The sequence below is a fragment of the Macrotis lagotis genome, chromosome 5 (genome assembly GCF_037893015.1).
Source record: "Macrotis lagotis isolate mMagLag1 chromosome 5, bilby.v1.9.chrom.fasta, whole genome shotgun sequence".
Lineage (NCBI taxonomy): Eukaryota > Metazoa > Chordata > Mammalia > Peramelemorphia > Peramelidae > Macrotis > Macrotis lagotis.
The window spans coordinates 3,632,962-3,657,339 of record NC_133662.1 but is presented as its reverse complement, the minus strand read 5'-3'; the positions used below and the strand labels follow the sequence as shown (position 1 = coordinate 3,657,339).

General features: G+C 35.6%; 1 protein-coding gene across 4 annotated transcripts in view; it reads left to right on the top strand.

Moving 5' to 3' along the window:
• BLTP3A (bridge-like lipid transfer protein family member 3A) overlaps positions 1-24,378 on the top strand; it is a 64,041-nt gene that overhangs the window by 27,638 nt on the left and 12,025 nt on the right. For 3 of the 4 annotated variants that reach the window (XM_074236493.1, XM_074236494.1, XM_074236492.1), the window contains exons 2-9: positions 8,199-8,361; positions 8,466-8,504; positions 10,925-11,016; positions 13,611-13,800; positions 14,434-14,574; positions 17,968-18,138; positions 18,644-18,833; positions 23,949-24,035. In XM_074236493.1, the coding sequence (XP_074092594.1) occupies positions 8,199-8,361; positions 8,466-8,504; positions 10,925-11,016; positions 13,611-13,800; positions 14,434-14,574; positions 17,968-18,138; positions 18,644-18,833; positions 23,949-24,035 (1,073 nt within the window). Of the gene's footprint in view, positions 1-8,198; positions 8,362-8,465; positions 8,505-10,924; positions 11,017-13,610; positions 13,801-14,433; positions 14,575-17,967; positions 18,139-18,643; positions 18,834-23,948; positions 24,036-24,378 lie in introns of those variants that run through there. The other variant, XM_074236495.1, reaches the window with a different exon arrangement.

Here is a 24,378-nt window from a genome sequence, read left to right as displayed (position 1 = left end):
TAATAGATCATTTATATAGCTTTACAAGAGTTTTATATATATTAGCTCCTATGTTTCTTCAATCCTAGGAAGTCAGTGTTCTTTTCATTTTTTTAAAGAAGGATAATTAAAGTTCAAAAGAGGTTAAATGATAGAGGAGAGGGTAGATCATGGGAGAAGGTAGTCAGATACAACACATTTTTTTTTTATTTTTTGTAAGGTGGTGGTATTGGGTGGCTTGCCCAGGACCACATGGCTGGGTGGTTGGGTGTCTGGGGTGGAATTTGGGCTCAGGACCTCCTGGTTCTAGGACTGGTGCTCTGTCTGCTGTACCACTCAGCTGTCCCATAGCATACTTTTGAAGAGGGACAGAGTGAAAGGAGAGAGAAAATAGAATAAATGGAAGTGCGGAGGAATGAATGGTGGGAATTACAACCAACAGTAGGAACTATGGGAAAAAAATATGGAAGTAACTTCTCTGATGGACTTGTGATAAAGAATGTGATCCACCCCAGAGACAGAGCTGATAGTATCTGAATACAGACTGAAGCATATTTTTCCCCCCTTTCATTTTATTTCTCATGAGGTTTTTTATTTTTGTGAGGGAAGGGGGGATTATGTTTACTCTTACAACAAGACTTATTTTAGTAATATGTAAATAAATAAATATGTAAATTTTAAAAATAAAATGTTGAGCTCCAAAAAAAAAAAAGTTAAATGTCTTATGCAGGATCACAGTTGGATTTTAATTGGGTTTTGGATCTAGATTCTCTTCACACAGTTAACAGTTGTATTTATCACCACTATTCCCCTTCATGGTTTTTTTGATTTATTTTACTGAAGCTTTCTGTTTGCAGATGTGCCCTTTCCCTTGTAACAAAGATTAAAAGGGAAAAAAACCCAGCATATTTATTGAGTTAACATATTTAGCATTCCATACCCCAAATCTCCAATGTATCCAGAAAATGGAGAGAGAGCCATTTTCTTATCTAGTCTTGGGCTAAACTGGTTCATTATAGTAATAAAAATGTTTAGTTTCATTTTATTGTTCTTTCTATTTACATTGTAGTTACTGTGTGAGATAAAAATCCATTTTAAAATATAGAAACTCCTCTGAGCAAAAAAAAAGTTTATTTTGGCTTTTCTTGAGAAGAGGGCACACTCACAAAGTCTCACAAAGGTAGTGAAGATCAAGGAGCTGCCCTGGATTGACAGTCAAGCAAGATTATATGGCCTGATGCAATCCACTCCTCCTCCCTATGGTCCCTCTGTCGACTCATTGGTTAGTCTTCAGTTATATTCAACTTATGACGGTCTACCCTAGAAACAAAGAAAAAAATGAAAGGTTTTCATAAAATATTACCTCACCATCCAGATTTATAACTATATTACTGACGTAATGTAACTTGTCTAGGAACAGTCAATTTATCATTAAATAAGAGGAGGCTTATGAGGTTCTTTGGAATGCAAGGTTTTTCTCAGGGGAAGAAAAAGTACTATCCTTCTAGTAGTCAGTAAAAGTAGTCTTATCAAAAGTTGGGAGAATGAGCCAGCTGTTTGGAATACAAGGGGCTTTCTTCTTGAAATAGTTTAAGAATAATAGTTTGTTCTTTCTTTAATATTCTTAACCCTGAGAGGACTTCACTAGGAATATTTACCCTGCAATAGTTATATATTGTTTTCCTGTTATTTTGTACCTCACTTTTACATCAGTTCATATTACTGTTTGTATGAATGCTTAATATTTGTTTCTTTTTAAAAATAAATTGTATTAAGTTCAAGGACTATTCCCTTTAATTTAGGAAAAAACATATCTTATTGTCTGATCTTGTTATCTCTTAAACGTTTTCTTTCTTCCTTAAGGATATGATTTCTCTCTCATCACATTCAATTTGGATTAATGTACAACATGGAAACAAAGTTAAGACTGACAAATTGCTTCCTGTGGGGGGTGGGGTGGGGGGAGAGAAGTAATATTAAGGGAAAAATTGTAAAACTCAAAATAAATTAACTTTAATAAAGCTAAAAAAAATAAATTGTATTAATATTGTTTTTATATTACTAACATTGTTAGTATCTTTCCTCTTTTCACTTCTCCAAGTCATTTTTCATAACAAATAATATTTTTAAAGAACATATAGTGGGAAAAAATCTGCATAACTGATCAATATATCCAAAAAAGAGGAAAACATGCCTTTTAGTAACAATGTTCCCATGGTTTCTCTTTCCTTTATCCCCTCATCCTTCTTACTGTTTGTTGTCTCTTTGCTTTTGGGGTTTTGCTTATTGGTAACTTTTCTTTCCTACTTTTATCTTATTTTTTAGTTCTTCCTTTCTTTTTTTTGTCTCACTCTTTTCCTCCTCTTCAACTACTCCCATTCTTCAGTTTTTAAAATTTCCCTTTTTGTAAACTTTTCCAGATATGTATTTTATCTCTGTCCACCTTAGACCCTCCTTTTCTGGTTCGACCCTGTCTAGTCCCTTTCTGCAATTCTCCTTGAAGTCAAAACTTCTTGATTTTCCTCTCTAAGCAGTTTTTTCTACTGCCTTGTAGAGTTTGCTCACAGATTCCTCCTTTCCATTGTGCCTCACTTCTAGAAAAATATAAATTCCTGCAGGTGACAAAGAGGACACTGCCCAGTGATAGGCCATCCCCCCACCTTTGCCAAATATTCTTCATTATACAGCCTGTACCTTCTCCTGGTCACCTACCTTCCCCATTTGCTGCAAAATCTCTTTCCTTGATCCCATGCCCTCCCACTTCTCCAAGTGCTCATAGCTCCCCAGTGTTACAACTCCCCTCTTCCCCAGGTAGGATAAGTGGTCTATTCAAGTACCAAATCCCCACAGATAACACCCAACATATTGTCCCTTTCCTTTACAGAATATCTCCTTTCACTCATAGGAACAGTCATCAGTGGAATCCCTTTCAACACCAAAACAGGGTCTTTTCTCCATCTTTTTTCCTTTTTAAAATCTTTCTAGATGTATATGTTGTTTCCTCTTTTACCCATTCCCAATGAACTTAAGATCCTAGCACTTACTACCATCCCCTTTAACTAGCTGCTTTTTTGTCAGTTTTTGTTTTTATGCTTCATTTTATGAGATAATTACTCCTTTTTATCTCTCCCTACAAAAATTTATTTGTGGAATTAACCATCATACTCAGCCCAGCCCAAGCCTTGCTTTCAAACTACCCAAATAATGACGACAGTCACTAGAGTATTAATAATGTTTTCGCAATTAAGAGACCTTATTGAATTCCTTTTAATTGGTCATAAATGCTTACTTTATATTTCTCCTGCATGTTATATATTTCAAAGTTTCCCTTAAGTTTCAGATGTTTTCAGCATGTTTGTCAACATGTTTCCATTTGATGTTTTCTTTCCTTTCTTTTGAATTGTCCTGTCCTTCACTTCTGTGGTTTAAATTCCCAATGAGTTTGTCTTCTCCTTTGTTTCTCTGGTTTGCCAGTGTAGATTCAAATTTTTCTATTCTGTCAAATATTTCTGTTGGGCAAGCCATAAATTATGTTCTCATAATTCTCATTTTTTTTAAACCACTCAGGAACAGCATGCCATGTTTCCATGTTCTCAAATTCTATAGGATCTTCTGTCCTTTGTCTTCATAATATTTATTCATAGACATCTTAACTCGTTTTCTAGATCTGGAGGATATTTTCTTTTGCAGCTAATGTTTTCCCTGTTTAATTATCTGCTTATACACTAGGTCTTTCTTTCTCCTGAAATACTTTCTAATTTCAGTTTCTTTTCCCTTTATTTTCTTTTGCTTGTTTTCTGTCTCCCTCCTCTCTGATAGTGGTTTCCCTGGGAATTGGATCTAAAAACATCTGTTTCCTGCCATTCTAAGCAAATTATGATTTAGCCTAGGTCTGTGTTACGAGTGACTTTTTGGGGAACAAAACTGACCCCAGCTGAATGCTGTGCCATTTAACTAGGCTTCCTGTTAACTCTATTCCTCCGTTCCCTGCACTAGCAATTCAGAGTACTGTCACTGTCATGCTATTTCAGCTGGGGTGGATTTCTGAGACTTAGAATTTGGATCTAGACTGTGGGAGAGGTTGAGGTTAAAATATTTGCAGTCATGATCTCAACAAACTTCTGCATTTTGGAACTTGAATCAGCATAATGCCATAAAGAAGGAGGAGAAACAGGGTGTGTTTTATTGAAAGCACATGTCAAGTCAGTGCAGAGGGGTGTGCTGAATGAATTCATATTGTTTTTTAACCTTCAGAGTCCCTGGTATCTTGCACTATAGAAATAGCTGAAGGCTCTTTATCTTTAGTGTTTAATTTCTGTTTTGGAGAGGTTCAAAAAATCAAGATAGAGAAAATGTCTAGTACTTCATCTTTTTGGTCACATGACCCCTGATTGAGTTCCATTGATGATAATTCTCCCTTGTCTAATCTGTTCTACTGAGCTGCTTTTCTATTTTTAAACCAATACCAAATGATTTTGAAGATTGCTACTATATAATTTTGTTTTGAGTTCTCCCTTCTTCTCTATCCTTTTTCATTATCTTCTTTGATGTTCTAGATTTTTTTGTGTCTTCAAATGAATCTTATTATTTTATCCAATTCCATAAACTATTCCTTTGATAGTTTGATTTCTATAACATTAAAATATGAATTAATTTTGGTAGATTGTCCTTTTTATTAAATTGGCACATCCAACCATAAACACTTAATATTCTTTAAGCTACATATATGTACACATACATGTAAAACCTTTATATGTAATAAATGTTATATAATCTATAAACATATATCTATCTATTATCTCATTTGCGTTGTCATACTAAACTTGTAGTTAAATGCTACAGAAATTATAATTTTCATTTTACAGATGAAGAACTGATAATCCCAGGATCATTATGTAACTAATGTGTTTGTGATGAGATTTTTTGCTTTATACCATATACTCACAGACCTAATAGTTCATAAAGTCTGCTGGGTCTTAGAAAATTCTAAAGTCTTTTAAGTATATATCTAACAATAAACTAAGTATCTGCCCAACCAAATTCAGAGCTACTTATTACCAGAAATTTGGCCACCAGATGGCTAATTTTGGGGTCAAGATAAATGTTGAAAAATTGCCAACAGCGTTGTTAAAGGGAGATTCCATAATGATTAAATTATAGACCTTTCAAAGTATCAAAATAAAAATCAGCTGAAGCTCATATGATCCCTATGGTAGATTTATGTTAATTAGGGAAGCTAGGAATTGGAGATAAAAGGGCAGAACAGTCTAGGCATAGAAGATAGCCACTGAAAAGATGTGGAACTTGGGTGACATATTTGAGGAACTTATAGTTAAGGCAGTGTGAGTCAAGTTTTTAAAGGGGAGTGGGGAATGGTAAGATATTAGAAGGTTGAAAAGGTAGGATGGGACTAAAAAATGGAAGAACTGGGATATTAGGGAAATTGAGAAAGTAGCAACATGGATATTGCTAGAATGAAGAGAAAGAAAGACTTTGAGCCAAGCACTGAAATCTTGTTCTTGGAATAAGTATGTCCTGGGGATATAAGACTAAGATCTTGATTGTTTGGTAAAATTTGGGTGGAGAACCTCAGAGCTAGAGAACTGAAATGAAGTGAAATTGGTTCTGGAATTGGCCATGGGAAGAAAGGAATATTCTTAACTACTCTAATATGCCAAGTTAATTGGGGGTGTGGGAGAATTAGTTTTATTAATTCTAGAAAGGATGGTAAGAGAAGAGATGCCATTGGAGAAAAGCCATGTGTTTTTGAGGGCCAGAAGATGGAATGAGAAAAAGTCTATGTTTTGGAGCAGAAATTCTAGAGGGCACATTCGGGCATGCAGGTCTGGAGTGGGACATTGGGAATAAAGTTGGGTTGGACAAGCCTAAAAGAGCAGAGAGGTGGGGGGGGGGTTGTGAAAGCTGATAGCTCAGGATTTGGGGGTTAAGGATTGGGGATAGGTGTAAACTAACCATCAAGGAATGAGTCCAGTAAAGAAATAGAGAAATGACGCACAGTATAAGTGACAAATGGCTGAATCATAGTGGAACAGGAATACAGTGCAATAGTTTTTTTCTTTGTATCTCTAGCATTTAGTTAGAATAAATGCTTATTTATTGATTGGTGGATTGATTTGAAGTATAGAATTGAAATAAGAGGGAGTTTGCCATTGATGGCTTCTATTTTGTAGTAAAATCAGAGGTCCTTTGCTAAGAGGTTATTGTAGCAGTATCAGCTGCTCAAAGAGAAAGGGGATTTATAAGATATGCAAATAGGGATGAGGTTATCTAGTCAATTAGAAAAGAATATGGGGTGGCTAGGTGGAGCAGCAAATAGAGCCCCAGCCCTGGAGTCAGGAGGTCCTGAGTTCAAATCCGGTGTCAGACACTTACTAATTACCTTGCTCTGTGACCTTGGGCAAGCCACTTAACCCCATTACCTTGCAAAAAAACCTAAAAAAAGAAAAGAATATAAGTGATGAAAACCTATATAATTTCTTTCCTATTTTGTTTGTGACATTTCATTGTAATAAACTTGCTTAGATACTCTACCTCTTTCCATTCTCTTTCTCCATATTTTGTCTGTCTGTCTTTCTCTCATTCTCTCTCTCTCTCTCTCTCTCTCTCTCTCTCTCTCTCTCCATTGCAGGGTATTTGATCTGGAAAGTAGTACCAGAGTAAATGCAATTTTGTCTAACTCCTTTGTTATATAGATGAGGAAACTGAGGCCCAGAAGTGACCTTAGGACTTCACATTGACCTCAGATCTCATTCCTATATTCTTTTTACATACCACATTGTTTATTACAGTGCAATTTAAAACTACTAAAGTCTGAGTCTCATTTTGTAGGACTAGAAGATGAAGTAGCTAACATTTATTCTCCTTGTAAATGTGTTGTCTTTTCAAATGTTTTAATATTCTCTAAGAACTGTAAATCAGGGGCAGCTAGGTGGTGCAGTGGATAGAGCATGGACCCTGGAGTCAGTAGGACCTGAGTTCAAATGTGACCTCAGACACTTAATAATTACCTAGCTGTGTGACCTTGGGAAAGTCACTTAATCCTATTTCTTGGGGGGGGGGGAAGAACTATAAATCAAGCAAGCTATTACTATTCATCAATAATCATGAATATAGCAGTTTCATTTATTATCCTTTTAGACTCAATATTTCTATTTTTTCATTGTGCAAACTTAATCACATATAATTGAACTCATTAAACTTGTACCTAATAATTTCTCTAATTTTTGCTTTTATAGTTAAAAATTTCTTACCTTTCTTATAATAAGTTTTCATTGAATGATAAGGAAATGATAAGATGGTGGGAATTCATATGGTGACCACTAAAAATGCAAAATCCTTGGAGAGCTGGTAGTATAAGTTAGGGGATTCTTGTGGAGGGGGAGGAGGAAGAGGAGTGCAGTGTTAAAAGAAACCAAACCAGATAGGTATATTTTCTTGATGAAGGAACTAGTACCTAATTTAAACTAGTTTTGGCTTTCTTCTCCTCTGATTCTAACTTGTCCTGCCTCTATACTTTTTATTTTCTTTTCTAGTGATATTATAACAACTGCTATATAGTATTATTTACTAGTATAGCATGAATGAAACATTAAACTGTTCAGTTCTACTAAGACTTGAGTAATGCTTATTCATTATTACCACTTCATAATTAACTTGAACAAGACTCTTAGCTGATTTATAGGGCAGAAAGCGAAATGAAATTGATGCTCTGTTTATTCCTTTCTTATTCTCCCCAGTTAATATTACTGGGTCACTATTTTTGTCCTCATCTCTTCTTAGTAATCAAAATACCTTGTTATTACATGCTCATTTCTCTTTTATAGTTGTTAGCAAACTTTTAAAATTATGCTGTTTATGAAAATTTTTTTATGTTCAGTGTGACTAGAAAATGAATTAAACTTTTGAAGAAAACAGTAATGAAAATTGCTTATACTCACAGTCCTCCAAGCATCTTTTAAATTCTTATTTTAAAAACCAAACTTGTAAAGACCTCAGTTTTTCTGAATTGTTGAAGATTCCCTGGATCCTGAGTGCAGGAAAAGGGTGATACACATTAGGAGAAAATATGTATAGGTTCATTGTTAAATATCTTAATCAGAGGTAGGATTTTACCCAGAACATTGAAACATTATGGACCAAAGAATCCATTTAGCAGATGCCCAGATGAAGTAATTGATTCTCATTTTCACTTTTATCAGGTTTACTAAGAATTTGTCCCCTGACAAAATCAACCTGAGTACTCTGAAAGGGGAGGGACAACTGACCAATCTAGAGCTGGATGAAGAGGTTCTGCAGAATGTACTAGAACTTCCCACATGGTTAGCTATCACTCGGGTCTTCTGTAACAAGGCCTCCATCAGGGTGAGCATGGGCATTAGAGAGCTGACTACTTTATTAGCTGAGTAGTTCTACTTGGAAGGGAAATGTTATTTATTCCTTCCTCTTTTTTTCCATTTTTTTTTCAGATCCAGTGGACAAAACTGAAGACACACCCAATTTGTCTGGTAATAATAATGACAACTCATACCAAAAATAATAATAGTAGATATAATGTTAAGACTTTTAAAACATTTAGAGACAATGTAGATTTTATACCAGTTTTATAGATGAGGAAACAGGAATGTATAGGTAAAATGCCTTGCCAGTGATCATATAACTAAATCACATCACCTCTAGAATTTGAGCTCTTGTCTTCCAACTTCAAGTTCAGTGTTCTTTCTATTATATCATGTTGTGAATCTATAGCCTTTCCTTTGGAAATGGAATTATTTTATTTAATCAAATAATACTTATCACCTAACTTTCTGAAGAAAGAGCTGGTTTAAGATGGATAGGCATAGTACATTTGATAATTTTGTGATGCCACAGTTCTTTTAATGCTGACCAATTAAATACCTAGGATAGGCTAGCAGCTTAAAAGAACTTTCTATGACTAACACCCCTCTTTCTGCTTTAAATTCTCTCCAGACTTAGTTGGTTTTTCATTAAGTGCTAGGTGGCACAATGGAGAGAACACAGGCTTGGAATCAGGAAAATCCATCTTCATGAGCTCAAATCCAGTTTCAGACATTCACTAGCTTTGTGACCTTGAGCTAGTCACCTAAACCTATTTGCCTCAGTTCCTCATCTGTAAAATGAACTGGAGAAGGAAATGGCAAATCACTGTAGCATCTTTGCCAAGAAAAGCCCCAAAAGGGATCCCAAAGAGTTGGAACAACACAACAATTACAGTTGCTCCCAGGGCTTGAGGGATTTGGTTTTCCTTTTACATTTCAGTGATACCATTAGATCTGATCTTTCATTTGGATTTCTTATCACTCAGGTGTCCTTGCAAAATGGGAAATAGAGTCACATCAATTTCTCTCCCACCCTGCTGTCTCTGAAACCAAGTGTATGAAAGGTCTTTTAGATTGTTCTTCCCCTTAGTTTTTTTTTACTATCAGTTACTACTGGGAAACAAGCAAGACTTAAAAATAACAAGTATAGATCGAAAGTTATAATGAATTTTAAAAACATGCTAAAATTTAAAAGGAATTGACTAGATCAGTTAACTGTTTGTTTAGTCTGTCAGTTTTTGAAGTCCAGAGTATTATTTCTGGAATGAGTTCATTTCCTAAAGCATTTATTAAGTGCCTGCTACTGCAAGGCACCATGAAAGATGCTAGGGATATATATAAAAGAAAAAAGTGAAAAACAGTACCTTTCATCAAAGCACTCATAGTCTCCTTGGAGGATCTGAGCAATATAATTTGAGTAAAAAAAGAACACAAAGGCAGAAATCAATAAACGTTCTCATAAGAAGCAGCTAGGTAGCACAGTGGATAGATCACCTGCCCTGGAGTACCTGAGTTCAAATCTGGCTTCAGACACTTAATAATTACCTAGCTGTGTGACCTTGGGCAAGCCACTTAACCCCATTTGCCTTGCAAAAACCTTAAAAAAAAAGTAGTACCTTAGTTGAACATTGAAGGAAATTTAGGATTAAAAATTTAGAGGTGAGGAGGGAGCACTTTGCAAACATTTGAGATGAATTGTGCCAAAATTTGAAGGTGAGAAATAAAAACGTTGACTTCAGGGAACAATTAATAGATTGGTTTGGCTAAAACAGTTGTTAAGTAGTTCTGAAAGTTAGACTGGAGCCACCCTCCATTTCCATATCATTTTTATTCTTAAGACTGAGGGTTTTTTTCTATTTTCACAGAGGTCAATGAACTTCCATTCTTTATTCTCTATAGGGCCCATGGTGAGACAATTAAGTATTAAAAGGTAGTATGTTGGCCCTACAAAGGCACAAGTAAAATTAATTTACACTTCTGAGGAAACTTCTTACTTGTATCTCAATCTTTGTTTATTCCTTTTGGGAATGGTAACCTGCTGCTGCTTCTTGTCTTTTGGGTTTTTCTGTAGACACTTTGACAGTTGCTTGATTTGCCCTGGAGGCCCTTGTAATACAATGGCAATAGCTAAAGAACAGAAATCAAGATTTCTGAGTTCTCTAATTTTGATTTACTCTTAGAATACACTATTCTTTCCAAGAATCTTAGTCAGGGATCTCAGTTTATTGTAAAGTGAAAGAAACACTGAGTTTGAATTTAGGAGAACCTAGACATTTAAATTCTCAGCTACAGTTTTCTTATTTATAAAAATTAGCTTAATATATCTTAGTGAAAGAAAGGAAGATAGAATTGAATAATGCTGGGAATAATTGAGAAAGTGTGATGTCATAGAAAGAACACTGACTTTGGAGTTAAAAACCTAGGTGCAAAAAACCTTGATCACTACCTTGTGACCTTGAGCAAATTGTTAACCCTTGTAAATTGTGGTAGTTGTATTAGAGAATCTCTAAAAAGTCTGGTGATCCCAAGATCTTTTTATGCCAGCTGTGCTTTGCTGAACATTCACATCTCAATGGCTTTCCTTATAGTGTCTGGATAAAGTAGAAGTAGAGATGAGAACATGTGAAGAGCCTCGACCCCCCAATGGACAGTCTCCTATTGCCCTGGCTTCAGGACAAAGGTCAGTTGTGCTGAATCCATTTATATTTTTAAGATGCTCATTTCTTCGATTAGAAGTAGTATGATAGATAAGCCAGACTTATCGAAAATCAGCTTTAATAAACATTAAGTGTCTATTTTCAGAGAGCACTATATTTAGCCTTGCTGAGAGAGGTATGGAGATAAATAAGGTATGGTCCCTATCTTCATGGAGTTGACAAAATATTTTAATGGTATGGCATATAAATAATTATTGTGAAAAATGTTACAAATAAATACTTGATGCTGGTTGATAATACTTAATATTGACATATAATTTTATACATGTATCAGAGAAGTCTAAATAATATGTTTTTGTATTATCCAGGCAAGGAGGAGGGCATGGTTTGCTTTTTTTTTTCTTTTTGACTGAAAAATAAGGGAAAACTCATAGGAGAGATTAGTATATGAACTGCATCTCAAAGGATGCATAGGTTTACAACAATTGAAGATGTCTTAGGGCAGAACATTACTTACACGAACAAACAAATGAAGACAGGAAAGTACAGAATCAAAAGTAGTCCATTTTGGTTAGGGCACAGTACATACACATGGAGATAAGAGTAGTGTTAGGTAATTCTCAAAAGGTAAGACTGGTGGAAATATAGTGGAAACTTTCCCAAGAAATAGAGTAAGAATTTCACATTCCTGACTATTATTTGAAAATTCCATAAAACAAGGGAAAGAAATTAAAGGCAAAAAATGGCTTCTCTCAGAAATAAGTAGGTTTTGCAATTTTTTTATTAGTTTAATAACTTTTTTATTTTTATAAGGGAGAACTAAAAATGTATGTGTATTTGGGCACACGTGCATATACAAGCACAATGAAAAATAGGAATATGCTGTTAAAAACAAGACCATCAGTAGGATTTTTTTTAAGAAAGGCAGGATCAAAAGACTATTACTTTAATTTTAAAAAAAAGTTATCTTATTATATAACTTTGCTATCTGTTATACTTTATTTTTCTTCCTTCCGGATATGATTTCTCTCTCATCACATTTCACTTAGATTAACGTATACCATAGAAACAATGTAAAGACTAACAGACTGCCTTCTGTGGAGTGTAGGGGAGGGAAGCAAGATTAGGGGGGAAAAGTGTAAAACTCAAAATAAATAAAAATCTTTATTATTTAAAAAAAGGCAGGATCAGGAGCAGCTAGGTGGCACAGCAGATAAGTTCTGAGTTCAAATCTGGTCTCAGACACTTAATAATTGCCTAACTGTGTGACCAGGGACAAGTCCCTCTTAACCCCATTGCCTTAAATAAATAAAAAATGTTATAAATAAATAAATAAGACAAGATCATATCAGATTGTGGAGGACCTTATTGCCCAGGCAAGAACTTTATTTGATAGATCTTGGGATGTCATTGAAGAGTTTGAGGGAAAGATTCAGATTATTAGATTTTTGGATAAAGGAGAGTAATCTAGTAGGGTTTTTTTTTTTTATTTTAAAAATTACTGTAGGGGGCAGCTAGGTGGCGTAGTGGATAAAGCACCGGCCTTGGAGTCAGGAGTACCTGGGTTCAAATCCGGTCTCAGACACTTAATAATTACCTAGCTGTGTGGCCTTGGGCACGCCACCTAACCCCATTTGCCTTGCAAAAACCTAAAAAAAATAAAATTAATGTAAATGTGAGGAGAGTGGTAATGAGGATCTGGGGCAATGGAAATTAAAAAAGAAGGCACATATGTGAGAGTTTGAAAAGTTAAGATAATTGGATTAAATATGTGATGTGTGGTAGTGGAAGAATAAAAATGTTGGTAAGTGAAGTAGGAAGGGTCATCCCCTATATTTCAAAGTGTCAAGCCATTCTGATGTCTTTTATCCAAGCTCTTCTCCTTTCCATCTCCCAGTATGGGAGACTGGGTGATGAAACAGGAAAATCAGAAAGGAGTAGATGAAAAAAAGGTAACTTGTTTTTGGACAGATATGAGACCAAGTATACATAAGGCAATAGTATTATGTATTTAGTAACAGCCCTTATAGCATTGTTTTTTCTACATCCTTTTAGCTTTTAGTCTTTTACTATAGAAGTATAGAAATGTTGATTAGAAAGTGTCTTGTAAAAAAAAACAAAACAGAAGAACGTGTCTTACAAAGTAAAGTAGGAATGAGTATAAGTTAGACTTAAAGAGATACTATCTGTAAGTATGCTTCTTTCTGGTGTCCTCATGTTTAAAGAGACTATTCTTTTTTTTTAATGGAAATCTAATGCTTTCTTCTTTTTATTAGTTTCTCTCTCAACCCTATGATGCTCATTGTCCAACAGTATCTAGTTTATTATTGAAGAAACAGAACTTTAAAGACTTAAAAATAGCCTCTTTGGGGAGGCTAGGTGGCGCAGTGGATAAAGCACCAGCCCTGGAGTCAGGAGTACCTGGGTTCAAATCCAGTCTCAAACACTTAATAATTACCTAGCTGTGTGGCCTTGGGAAAGCCACTTAACCCTGTTTGCCTTGCAAAAAAAAAAAGAAGAAAAGAAATAGCCTCTTTTAATTCATTCATCTTTCCAGTTGGGGAGAATGCTTTTAGTTTATCTTGATCCTTTGATTGTTCTGTCTCATTGTTTACAGTGAGTATGGCTTTGCTGAGAAGGTGGTGGAGGGAATGTTCATTATCGTTAATTCTATCACCATCAAGATTCACTCCAAAGCCTTTCATGCCTCTTTCGAGTTGTGGCAGCTCCAGGGCTACAGTGTTAACCCAAATTGGCAGCAGAGTGACCTTCGCCTCACCCGCATCACTGACCCCCACCGAGGAGAGGTGACAGCCTTAAAAGGGAATGGGGGGAGAATTGAAATAAGAGTAATCCTTGTTTATTTTTAAGGTTAATAATCCTTTCGATTTTTAAAAGTTCCTCTTAAGTGTGCATCCCTGAAACTTTTTTCTTAAAAAAATTTTAAACATAGTAACAACCACAAAAACATTTTTTCTTTTTTTCATGATATATAGTGGTGAAAGAATTCCATATTTTAGGGCATACTTATTGTGAAAAGCAGGGTAGCAGCCTTTGCTAGTTTGAGTAGTCCATTGGCATAGTTCTCTAGAACCCAAGATCATTTCCACCTCATCATGAGACATCAAAATAGGACTTTTGTGAAAAAAAAACAACATTAAAATGAAATCTAAGTTGGTCTTATATAAAAGTATACATTCTAAATTATTAAAAAAGAATCTTTAGAATGTGAATATCAAGCTCAACTTATTGCCAATAATGGTGCTATCCCTTTTTCTGTAATTGTGGGTCCTCCAATCAGTTGCCTTTGGAGCTCTGCTCAGCTGAAGGTGGTGGCTGGCTTTATCCCTTCTAATGCTTTATGGTCTTAGTCTTACTGTCCCCATTTGGTCAGTTTGTTCATCATCTGCATTCTGAGAAAACATTTTCTCTCCTGCCAGGTTCTGACATTTAAGGAGCTAACATGGCAGACTCTTCGAATTGAGGCAGATGCCACTGACAATGGTGATCAGGACCCAGTCACTACTCCACTGAGGCTCATTACCAACCAGGGCAGGATCCAAATAGCCCTTAAAAGAAGAGTGAGTGTCCTCTTCTCATTCTCACAGACAGCCTTGAAAGAGAGTACTCATTGGTTGGGTTTGACATCTAGGTGAAGAGGGAGGATCTATTATGCAACGTTATGAAGTTGAACAGAGGGAAAAGGATATAGACTATGTTCTGGAAGTGCTATAAATAAGACTTTTTGATTAGTTTTCTGTATACTTTTTTAATGCTTTGGTAACTATTTCAATATAGCTGATTTACTTTATAATCCTTTGCATTTTATTTTATGAGTTTTAAAAATATTATTCTAATAAGAGATTCATGAATTTTTTCAGATTGTTAAAGAGGTCCATGTTCTCTGCTGTGCAGCAGCTGACTCACTGAGAAATTCAACTTTGTTCTTTCTTAGGAAGCATAAAAAACATTTGAGAATTCAAGAATAATATAATCACAGAATTCGAGAGTTAGACGGGACCTAAGCAGCCATGTAGTCCCATAGACAAAAGCAGTTCCCACTGTAATATACCTGACAAATATTCATTCAACTTCTGCTTAAAGATGAAGGTTTATTTTACTTTTAGCTCTAATTTTCCTGACATCAAGTCAAAATTGGCTTCTTTGCAGCTTCGAAACATTACTCCTGCGTTAGCCCTCTGAAACTAATTTGAACAAGTCCAACCTCTTCTACATAATGACCCTTAAAATACTTGAAGACAGTTATTGTGGATCCCTGAATTGTCTTTTCTCCAGGATAAACACCCATTTCCTTCAACTGAATCTCATATAATATAGTTCCAAAGCCCTTCACTGTCCTTTGAACATTCCAGTTTGTCAGTGTCTGTATTAAACTGTAAAGTGTCCAGAACTGAATACACTTTTTTCTCTAGATCAAGTTCTAACCAGGATGGAAAACAGTGGGACTATTTACCACCTCCCTATTCCTGGAAGCTACATTTCTCTTAATGTAATTAAAGATCAAATTAATTTTTTTGGCTGCTGCAGCATACCACTAATATATTGAATTTGAGTCTTTAGTGACACATACACACACATACACACACACACAGACACACACTCTTCCTCCCATTTTTAATAGTGGCTATCTATTTATACTTCCCCCATCTTTATTAGTGAAGTTGATTTTTTTTATACCCAGATACAAGAGGTTTATATTTATTCCTACTGAAGTTCACCTTCTAGGTTTAGCCCAATATTTAACCTGTCAAGATCCTTTTTGCCCCTCCCCAGCTTTGTGTCATCAGCAAATTTGATGAGAATATATCATCTTTGCTACTGAGATTGATCCATTATCTACTACTCTGAGTCTGACCATCCAGACGCTTCTGAATGCATCTGATATTGTTATTGTTGATTCCAAATATATTGCTTTTCTACCAAAAAATAGTTTGAAAAACATTATCAAAAGATTGCCAAAAGCTAAGTAAGCTATTATGTACATCATTCCTTTCATTCACTAATTTAGTAATTCTGTTAAAAAAGACATGATACTACTCCAACAAAACCTGTTCTTGATGACAAGGTCATGTCTCTGTCATCACTGCTTCCTTTTCTAGATGTTCACCAACCATCTCTTCAATAATCCATTACTAACCTATAGTCTGTAGACTTTATTCTCTTTCCTTTTTTGAAAATTAAATATACATTTGCTCTTCTCCAGTCTCATGGTTCTGCTCTAATTTTCTTTGGTCTTTCAAATATCACTAACAGTAATTCAGCAATCACATCTTCCAATTCTTTCAGGACTTAGGGATGAATTCATCTAACTTATTATTGCTTTACTTATTTAGAGTATCAACTTCCTGGCAGTAATTTTTGTTCTAATATTTCCAGTACAACAGTAATTCTCCTCGATGGAGAAGACAGAAACAAAATGAAAGTGGCAAGGCTATATATCTTCTTTCCACTCTGAAGCAGAGATCCTAAACTTTGATCTTCTTTTTTACCTTTTATATAGACTGAAAAAAAAATCAAACTTTTTTTCAATATCCTTAGCCTCTATTGACAACCTCATTCTGAGCTTTGCTGAACCTATTTTGACAAGACCATGCCATACTCTTATTGCATAACTTTTTTTTACCTACCTTGTTTCCATCACTCTATACATTTTTTCCTCTATTTAAGTTGATTGGTAAGTTCTCTATGCATTCATTTTGTTCTCCTCAGACAAACCCATTTTCCTTCCTCCCTAAAATCAGTTCTCTGTGTGTCTTTCGAATTAAAATGATTTGGAGCAATTTAGTCCAAAGGAATCTATCTTTCCTCTGAATCCTCCAAAATCTAGGGGAAAGAGAAGGTGGACTTCTCAAAATAGCTAACAAATGCTTCTCTGTACTATTTGTTCTCTTTATTTTCTTTAAGGGACTCATTAGGATGGGAAGAGGAAAGCTAATTTCAAGCAATCTCTTTTATCCCTCCATACACTGTTACCAGGATCCCACCAACAACAGCAATCCCTCTAACCAAATATATCCCTCTGACTGTTAATGTTCAGAGAAATTCAATTTTACCTTAGGGGAGGAAATACAAAGTAACTTATCTTGGGTCTTGCCTGGAGGGAAGTGGATAGTGAGTTTTCCATCTTCGGAAATCTTCCATATCATTTATAAGGATAGTTTTGGTTATGTTTTGGTTATGTTTTTTAAATAAATTTTAAGTAAATTTACACTCTCCCTTTGACTTTATCTCCAAAGTTAAAGTCAACATAAAACTTCCCTAGGAGGGGGTAGCTAGGTGGTAAAGCCCTGGAGACAGGAAGAACTGACTTCAAATCCAGCCTCAGGCACTGTCACTGTGTGACCTTGGGCATTGCCTTGCCAAAAATAATACTTTCCTAGGAAAGTTTAGAATTTTGCTACCAAGTATCTGTTATCCTTGAGTTTTTAGCTAGCATCATCTAAATAGTAATTTTTAGAACTAATTTTTAGATACTATTGTCCACCACCAATGGCCAAACATGTACTTTTTATATGGAGACATATTCTAGCAATGAGACTTAGCTTATACCTATATAAACTTGAATAGGGCATCTGTAAATATCCTGAAAACCAGTCACTAAAACATTTAGGAAATATTTCTTTGTATATTATTGTAAACTTTTTTCAATGCCTGGGGTGGTGATAATAAAAGAAAATGAATCACTAAGTTAAATTTAACAAGAAAAATTATTAACTAATTTTGTATGTGTAAATGAAATGTTGGTGACTTTGATGGAGGGTCAGTGTTCAACAGATCATTGTACAGATTTTTCCCTAGTGTTAAGGATGAAATCAAGCCGTTCAACAACAAAAACAAAATAGAACAAAATCCTGGGTTTAGAAGTCATTACTTTGGTTGACCAGATAAAATTTATTTGGGGGAATTAAAATTATGCAAGATGATGGATTCCACTGTATCTCTGGCCCTATCAGACCAAAGACTGCAATGTGATAGCCTCTAAGTTGATGTTCCTGCTGGATGATCTACTTTGGGTACTGACTGACTCACAGCTCAAGGCTATGATGAAGTATGCAGAATCATTGAGTGAGGCCGTGGAGAAGTCAGCCCTACAAAGAAAAAGCTTGGCACCTGAACCCACACAAGTGAGTTGGCACTATGGACCTCCATGATGGAGGTAGGAAGAGTACAAGACGTAGGGAAGGGAATAAAAGATTCTGTTGGCAAGACATCCAATTCTTCAGTGTGATTTACTAATTCTTCAGTGTGATTAATAATTAATTCTTCAGTAGATCTGTCATCTGTCTTTTCTAATAGGCTTTTCTGGAGTCTACCCAGCAGTAACACATCTCAAATGGTAATGAATAGGAGCCTGGAAAAATATGTTAATGATTCATTTGTAGTCTAACTGATCAGTTCTACCGTTGTTGTGGAGTTTTTGTTTTAAAGGGTGGAACCAGCCCAAAATGAGCAAACAAGTTTATGAGTAGAAGAGAAGGGGAATATTTTGCCCTAGGATGGTGGTGTTCATTTTGTTCCCTAACATTATTAAATGCTTTGTCAACCTTAAGAACTCTAGTTAGAATAATCAGTGTTTCACACAATATTCTGTTACAAATATTCTCTGTTTCAATATTTAATACATTACAGAGTACTTCACCTGCTGCTTCTAGTGCCCATCATTCTTGGAGCCATACATTTGGTAGTGGTCAGAGCAATGTTAGCAACAGCCGTATCAGCCAGTACTTTGAGAAGTTTAATGTGAAGGAATCATCTTATCACCTGCTTATTTCGCGCTTGGATTTACACATTTGTGATGACAGCCAATCCCGAGAACCAGGTAGGATCTGACACTAGGCATGTAACTCCAAATTTTATGGATACCTTTAGTTCAGAAGAAACCAACTGCCGGAACATAACAGGGGCTCTGGAGCTACAGAGGAAATACTTTAATAAAACTTCTTGAGTTTAACTTGTGTTTCTGATTTTAAAAAAAGTAGTTTTCTTGATTATGAAGTACAGTTCTTGCTAATTGATTTTGTTTGTATGTAGCATAAAATACTCCTGGACAAACTTTGGTTACTATATACTGCTAATCTTGGGTTGTCCCTTGGAAGTATCTCCTGTCCGTTCACCATTTTTCCTTTCCTCTTACTTCTAACTATTAGGTAAGGTTTATACGAATAATGAACTAGAAGTTTAGTATAGAAGGAAGGAGAGACTCAGCTTCCACATTTCAAAATAGAAAACCTCTCTTGCTCTCCTTTTCTAATCCCTACTTCTTACATAACAGCTTTCTCTCCCATTCTCCATCCCAGCTCTCTAAGCTCAGTATTCCATGCTATTCTAGCCATTCAAAGATTTCCACTTCAGCACCTTCCTTCTTATAGTACTCCCCTCTTCAAATTTCTCTTTGTTACTATACAATAATAACAGAAGCAAACATTTATCACGTGCTTACTATATACAGAACACTATCTTAGGGCCTGGGGAAGTTTTTTGTTTTGTTTTGTTTTTGGATATGAACCTAATTTCTTTGATGTAGGGAGGTCTCTCTATTGATGGAAATATCTTCTGTAACTTCTGGTCTTAAAGCACCTCCAGGGCCACTTAATTTAGATGTGAGGTGACCTACTGAAGATCACATATCAGTATCTGTCAGGGAGGACTTGAAATCAGATCTTCCTATCAGAGGGCTACCCCATGCAGCCTGAGAGACCTGCACTGTTGAGATTAGACAAGTTCCCTGACCTTAAGGATCTCTCTGTCTATTAGGATATAAGACATCAGTGAGAGCTATTAGTACACATAGTATTATATTATAAATATTTTTTAAAACTGTGCTATTCTTTTCCTTTTCCCTTAGTGTCAAGTGTGAGAAAAGTTCAATTATTGTCATTGCAAGTTCATATAGATCATGTTAAGTGTCTGAGACTAGATCTGGAGTCAGGTCTTCCTGATTCCAGGCCTGGTGCTCCACTTAGTCACCCAGTTGCCTATTAGCGTTGGGCTGAAGCTAATTTATTTCATGGAAGTATTACACATGCAGCCCAGTAGGGGGTCTTGGGTGCTCACTCTCAAAATAAAGATTCTGGTCCCTGCTCTGTTGTTAGCTGATCATATCCACTTAGATCATTCTCAGCCTTGCTAATTCTATCATCTCTAAAATGGGATTAATAAAGTCACTTTACTGTAAAGGGAACTCTATATATTAGAGACACATTGAAAAGTGTGCTTGGGTGAAGGATGTTTTAATATTCTCAATATTCCTCTATTGGAGTTCTCCAATATCTCATTGTACCAAGAAAGCAGCCTTGGGATTCTTAAAGACTATACAAAATAGTAGAAAGAGCAAAAGTGGAACAAAAGTTATGTCCAGCCCTGTTATACATTATTCCCCTTCCCATATTCTTTGGTCTGACACTAGCTTTGATTGGAATTTGTGAGAGTCTCTTCAGCTATCATTCCAAAAGGAGTCCACTGTAGTTCTGAGAGGGCCATGGATCAGGCTGACCAACAGATGTTAAATATTTTTGGAGCTAGGATTTCACAAAGAATGTTACCTAATTGAAGAATTGGGATCTGTAGTGGTGGTTAGGTTAGGTGTGTCTGGATGTTTCTAAATGTTTAACAACTGGCTCTCCAGGGAGAAAAAAAGTATGCATGACATGCTTTTAAGTTTAAACTGCCTTATTAACATATTCTCCATCATTTTCTTATGTCTAGAAAATCATCATAATAAATCAAATTCTCATAGCTTAAAAAAAGTAGTCATTGCAAGTTCTGGATTTGTAATTCACTTTCAAATAATCTTGGTATGAGTAGCTTTCTTGCTGTGCTCTCATAATATTTTTATGTATTTTGGAATTCATTGCATTTTATTTCATTAATACATTGGTTTTTTTATACCTCAGATACTCAAATAGGTCTGTGAACTCATTGATTTGGAGAATTCCCAACATCCCAGAGATTGAGACCCATCCATGACTGCCCATTCTGAAACATTTTTGTCACAATCTCATCATTGGGAGACCCCCTTCCCCACACATACACACAGGGGCCTCCCACAATTTCTTCTGACAATCCACCTGTCATCTCTTGTTCTAATCATGTGATGAACCTGTCTCCTTTTACTCATTACATTTCCTTATGACATCTTTTATTCCATCTCTGTAGAGTCCTTTTGTTGCAGTGTGCTTACATCCCCTCTATTTCTCCTCCACCTTGCTTTTTTGTGTAATGCCCAATGTTTCTTATTCTGTAGGGAAAGTGCTCCTGTTTATAGCCCTGCTACTTGTTCACTTCTATCTAGTTATGTACTGAGTGTTTTAGAAAAACCAAAAACCTCTCAGGCTTCTTTTTGCTTGGAAGATGACTCTAAAAGCAATGAATCAAAATTCTTTGTATCCCTTAACTTTTCCATTTAAAGAAAAGCATTTCTACCACTTGATTGAGTTCATATAATAATTAAAATGAAATTGGCCAAGAGTTTTAAAAAATCTCTGTACTTTTCCCAAAAAACCCAGTTTTCTAATTTAAAATAGAAATAGGATTGAAGAGGTTTTTTTATATCTGAAATTTAGTAAAAACTTCAGATTTTCAGGAAGGTTTATTGTAAATAGATATTTTTCAAAATTTACTTTATTTAGCTAATTTCCTGTCCAATAAAGAAGTGATCAGTAGTGTCAAAATCCAAAGAGAGGTCAAGAATGAGGATTGAAGAAAGGCCAATGAATCTAGCAACTGGGAGATCATTAGTAACTTTGGAGAGAGAAGTTTCAGTGGACTGATAAAGTGAAAGCCAGATTGTAAGCATTTAAAAGAATGAGAGGAGAGAAAGTGGAAACATTATTGTACTTCACTTTTTTTTAAAGAATTTATCTACAAAGAACAGAAGAGATATTGGGCAAAAGTAGTGAGGGTGAAAGGATTGAGTGAGGGTTTTTTCATAGTAGAGGAGACATGACCCCAAGCATTACTAAAGACCAATGTACACTGAAATCTCAGACTCTGCTTGTTTTAAGATGGAAGTGGTATCATCTCCCTAAGGTCAGCATCTAGTGGAAGCAGTAGAAAGAGAAGTGGAACAAAAGTTAGTTCTTTAGAGTTTCTTCCTCAAATTTCTTCCTATTTCAATCATTTCCTTTCAGCTGCCAAAGTGATTTTTCTAATGTGTAGGTCTGACCAGGTCACCACCCTACTCAGTACCTTCTCAGCAAGGTAACAGAGTAGGTAGACTGTCCTGGAGTCAAGAAGACCTAAACTCAAATATGGGTCAGGTCTTGTCAGATTACTTAGCCTCTGTTGTTTCACTATCTATCTCCCAAAATTGTTTGTGAAGATCAAATGAGATGATCATTATAAAGCACATTAGTAGAGTAACAGGCACAAAGCCAGTGATTGTTTCCTTTCTTGCTCCTTCCTGATTCCCTTTATAATTTCAGAGCCTTCCCTCCTAAGATTATCTTGTCTTGTCTCCATCCTGTTCCACCTAGTTGCATATTATATTGTCTTTCCCATTAGATTGTGAGTCCTTGAGAAGAAGACTTTTTTCAGCCTTCTTTTGTATTTCTATTACCTAGCACTGTGCCTGGAACAAGGAGGTGTTTGATAAATGTCTGTTTGATCACTCTGTAATCTAGTGATGTTGGTTTCAGTTTTGTTTCTTTCACTCGGCATCTCATCTGCCAACTTTGCTCATTCTCACTTACTTTACTCCAGGCCTTCAATGCTTTCCTTCCTCCCCTCTGTCTCCTTGCTCCCCTTGATTCTTACAAATTTAAAAAAAAGCTCCATCTTCTACAAGAGGTCTTTTTTGGATTTCCTTTGTTGCCTTCTCTCTAAGATTATCTTAAATTTCTTTTGTATGTATCTTGTTTATACATAGTTACATTTGTTTAATCACAGTCTCCTTCATTAGATTGTAAACTTCCTAAGAGCAGATACTGTTTTTACCTTTTTTATCCCCAGCACTTACATAGTGTATGTTCCATAGAACATAATTAACAAATACTTCTTGATTTGTTTTTTTTCTGAATGTTTAGTTCTTTTGAAAGATACAATAGTCCAATGAAGTCATGCCAAATTTGGAGATAGAGAACTTGGCTTCTAATATCAGTTCTTCTACTCATCTACCTTGAGTGAGTCAGTTTCTCAGGACTTATTTTCTTTCTCTATAAATGAACATCTTGGATTAGATAGCCTCTAAGCTTCTTTCCAGCTCTAAATCTTTGATTCTTGTTTATTTATAGAATTATTCATCATTGTAGAAAATCTGAGGTCCAAAGAGAAAGACATGAGAGTTAACTCTAACTTTCTTGGACTTTGGTTATACCTAAACTTCTGATACCCCAAGATATTATATGAAAATGGTGTGATTATGGGGTGGCTAGGTGGCATAGTGGGGCAGCTAGGTGGCATAGTGGATAAAGCACCGGCCTTGGAGTCAGGAGTACCTGGGTTCAGACACTTAATAATTACCTAGCTGTGTGGCCTTGGGCAAGCCACTTAACCCCATTTGCCTTGCAAAAACCTAAAAAAAAAAAGAAAAAAAGAAAGAAAGAAAGAAAATGGTGTGACTAGCAGTGTTGTAGTTGGGGGATATGATTCACAAGGAAAAAACAAAGAAAAAATGGTCAGCCAAAATCACAGAATATCAAATGGAGAACCCAAAATTAGGATTATCATTGAGTTTGTTATTTCTCTGCTAGTCTGGGATTCATTTGCAGTGGGAATGATAAGTTGGAACTAAACTTTTTTTTATTCTTCAGTAATGTACCTCAAAGGACCAGAGTCAATTTTTTGCAGATCATCTGAAAAATGTTTCCTTTACTCTTCCTAGGATATCAGTAGGACATTGGACCTGTGTCTTGAATGGACTTTGAATCCCTTTCAGGTAGAATTTTGGGGGTTTTTTGGCTATCTTAAGCTAATAATCTATAATCTTCTCTTTTAGGGGACTCAACAAACAGAGTGATGGGTGGTGCCATGCAACTTACCTTCCGAAAAATGGCCTTTGACTACTATCCTTTCCACTGGGCAGGTATGAATATTTTGAACAGAGAAGGAACTACTGCATTGCTGGTGGCATTGCTGTATGACCAGAGGATGGAGCCTCAGTTTTTAGACCTTAGCCCTTAATATTTGGGAGAGTCAGAGTTGGATTTTCATTTTTATAGCTCACAGGACTATTTTAGATTTCCTCCTCAAGAAAGCATTTTACTGTTTTTCTAGAGATTTGATATAAATTGTCTGTTGGCAGATAACAGTGAAAAGTGAGAATGGTAAAAAATGTGCTATGATGCTTCAGCTGATCTTGGACAGATTCACTCAGAATAAATTTAGCAAAATTTCATCCATAATTATTACTTTTACAGAGCAATGTT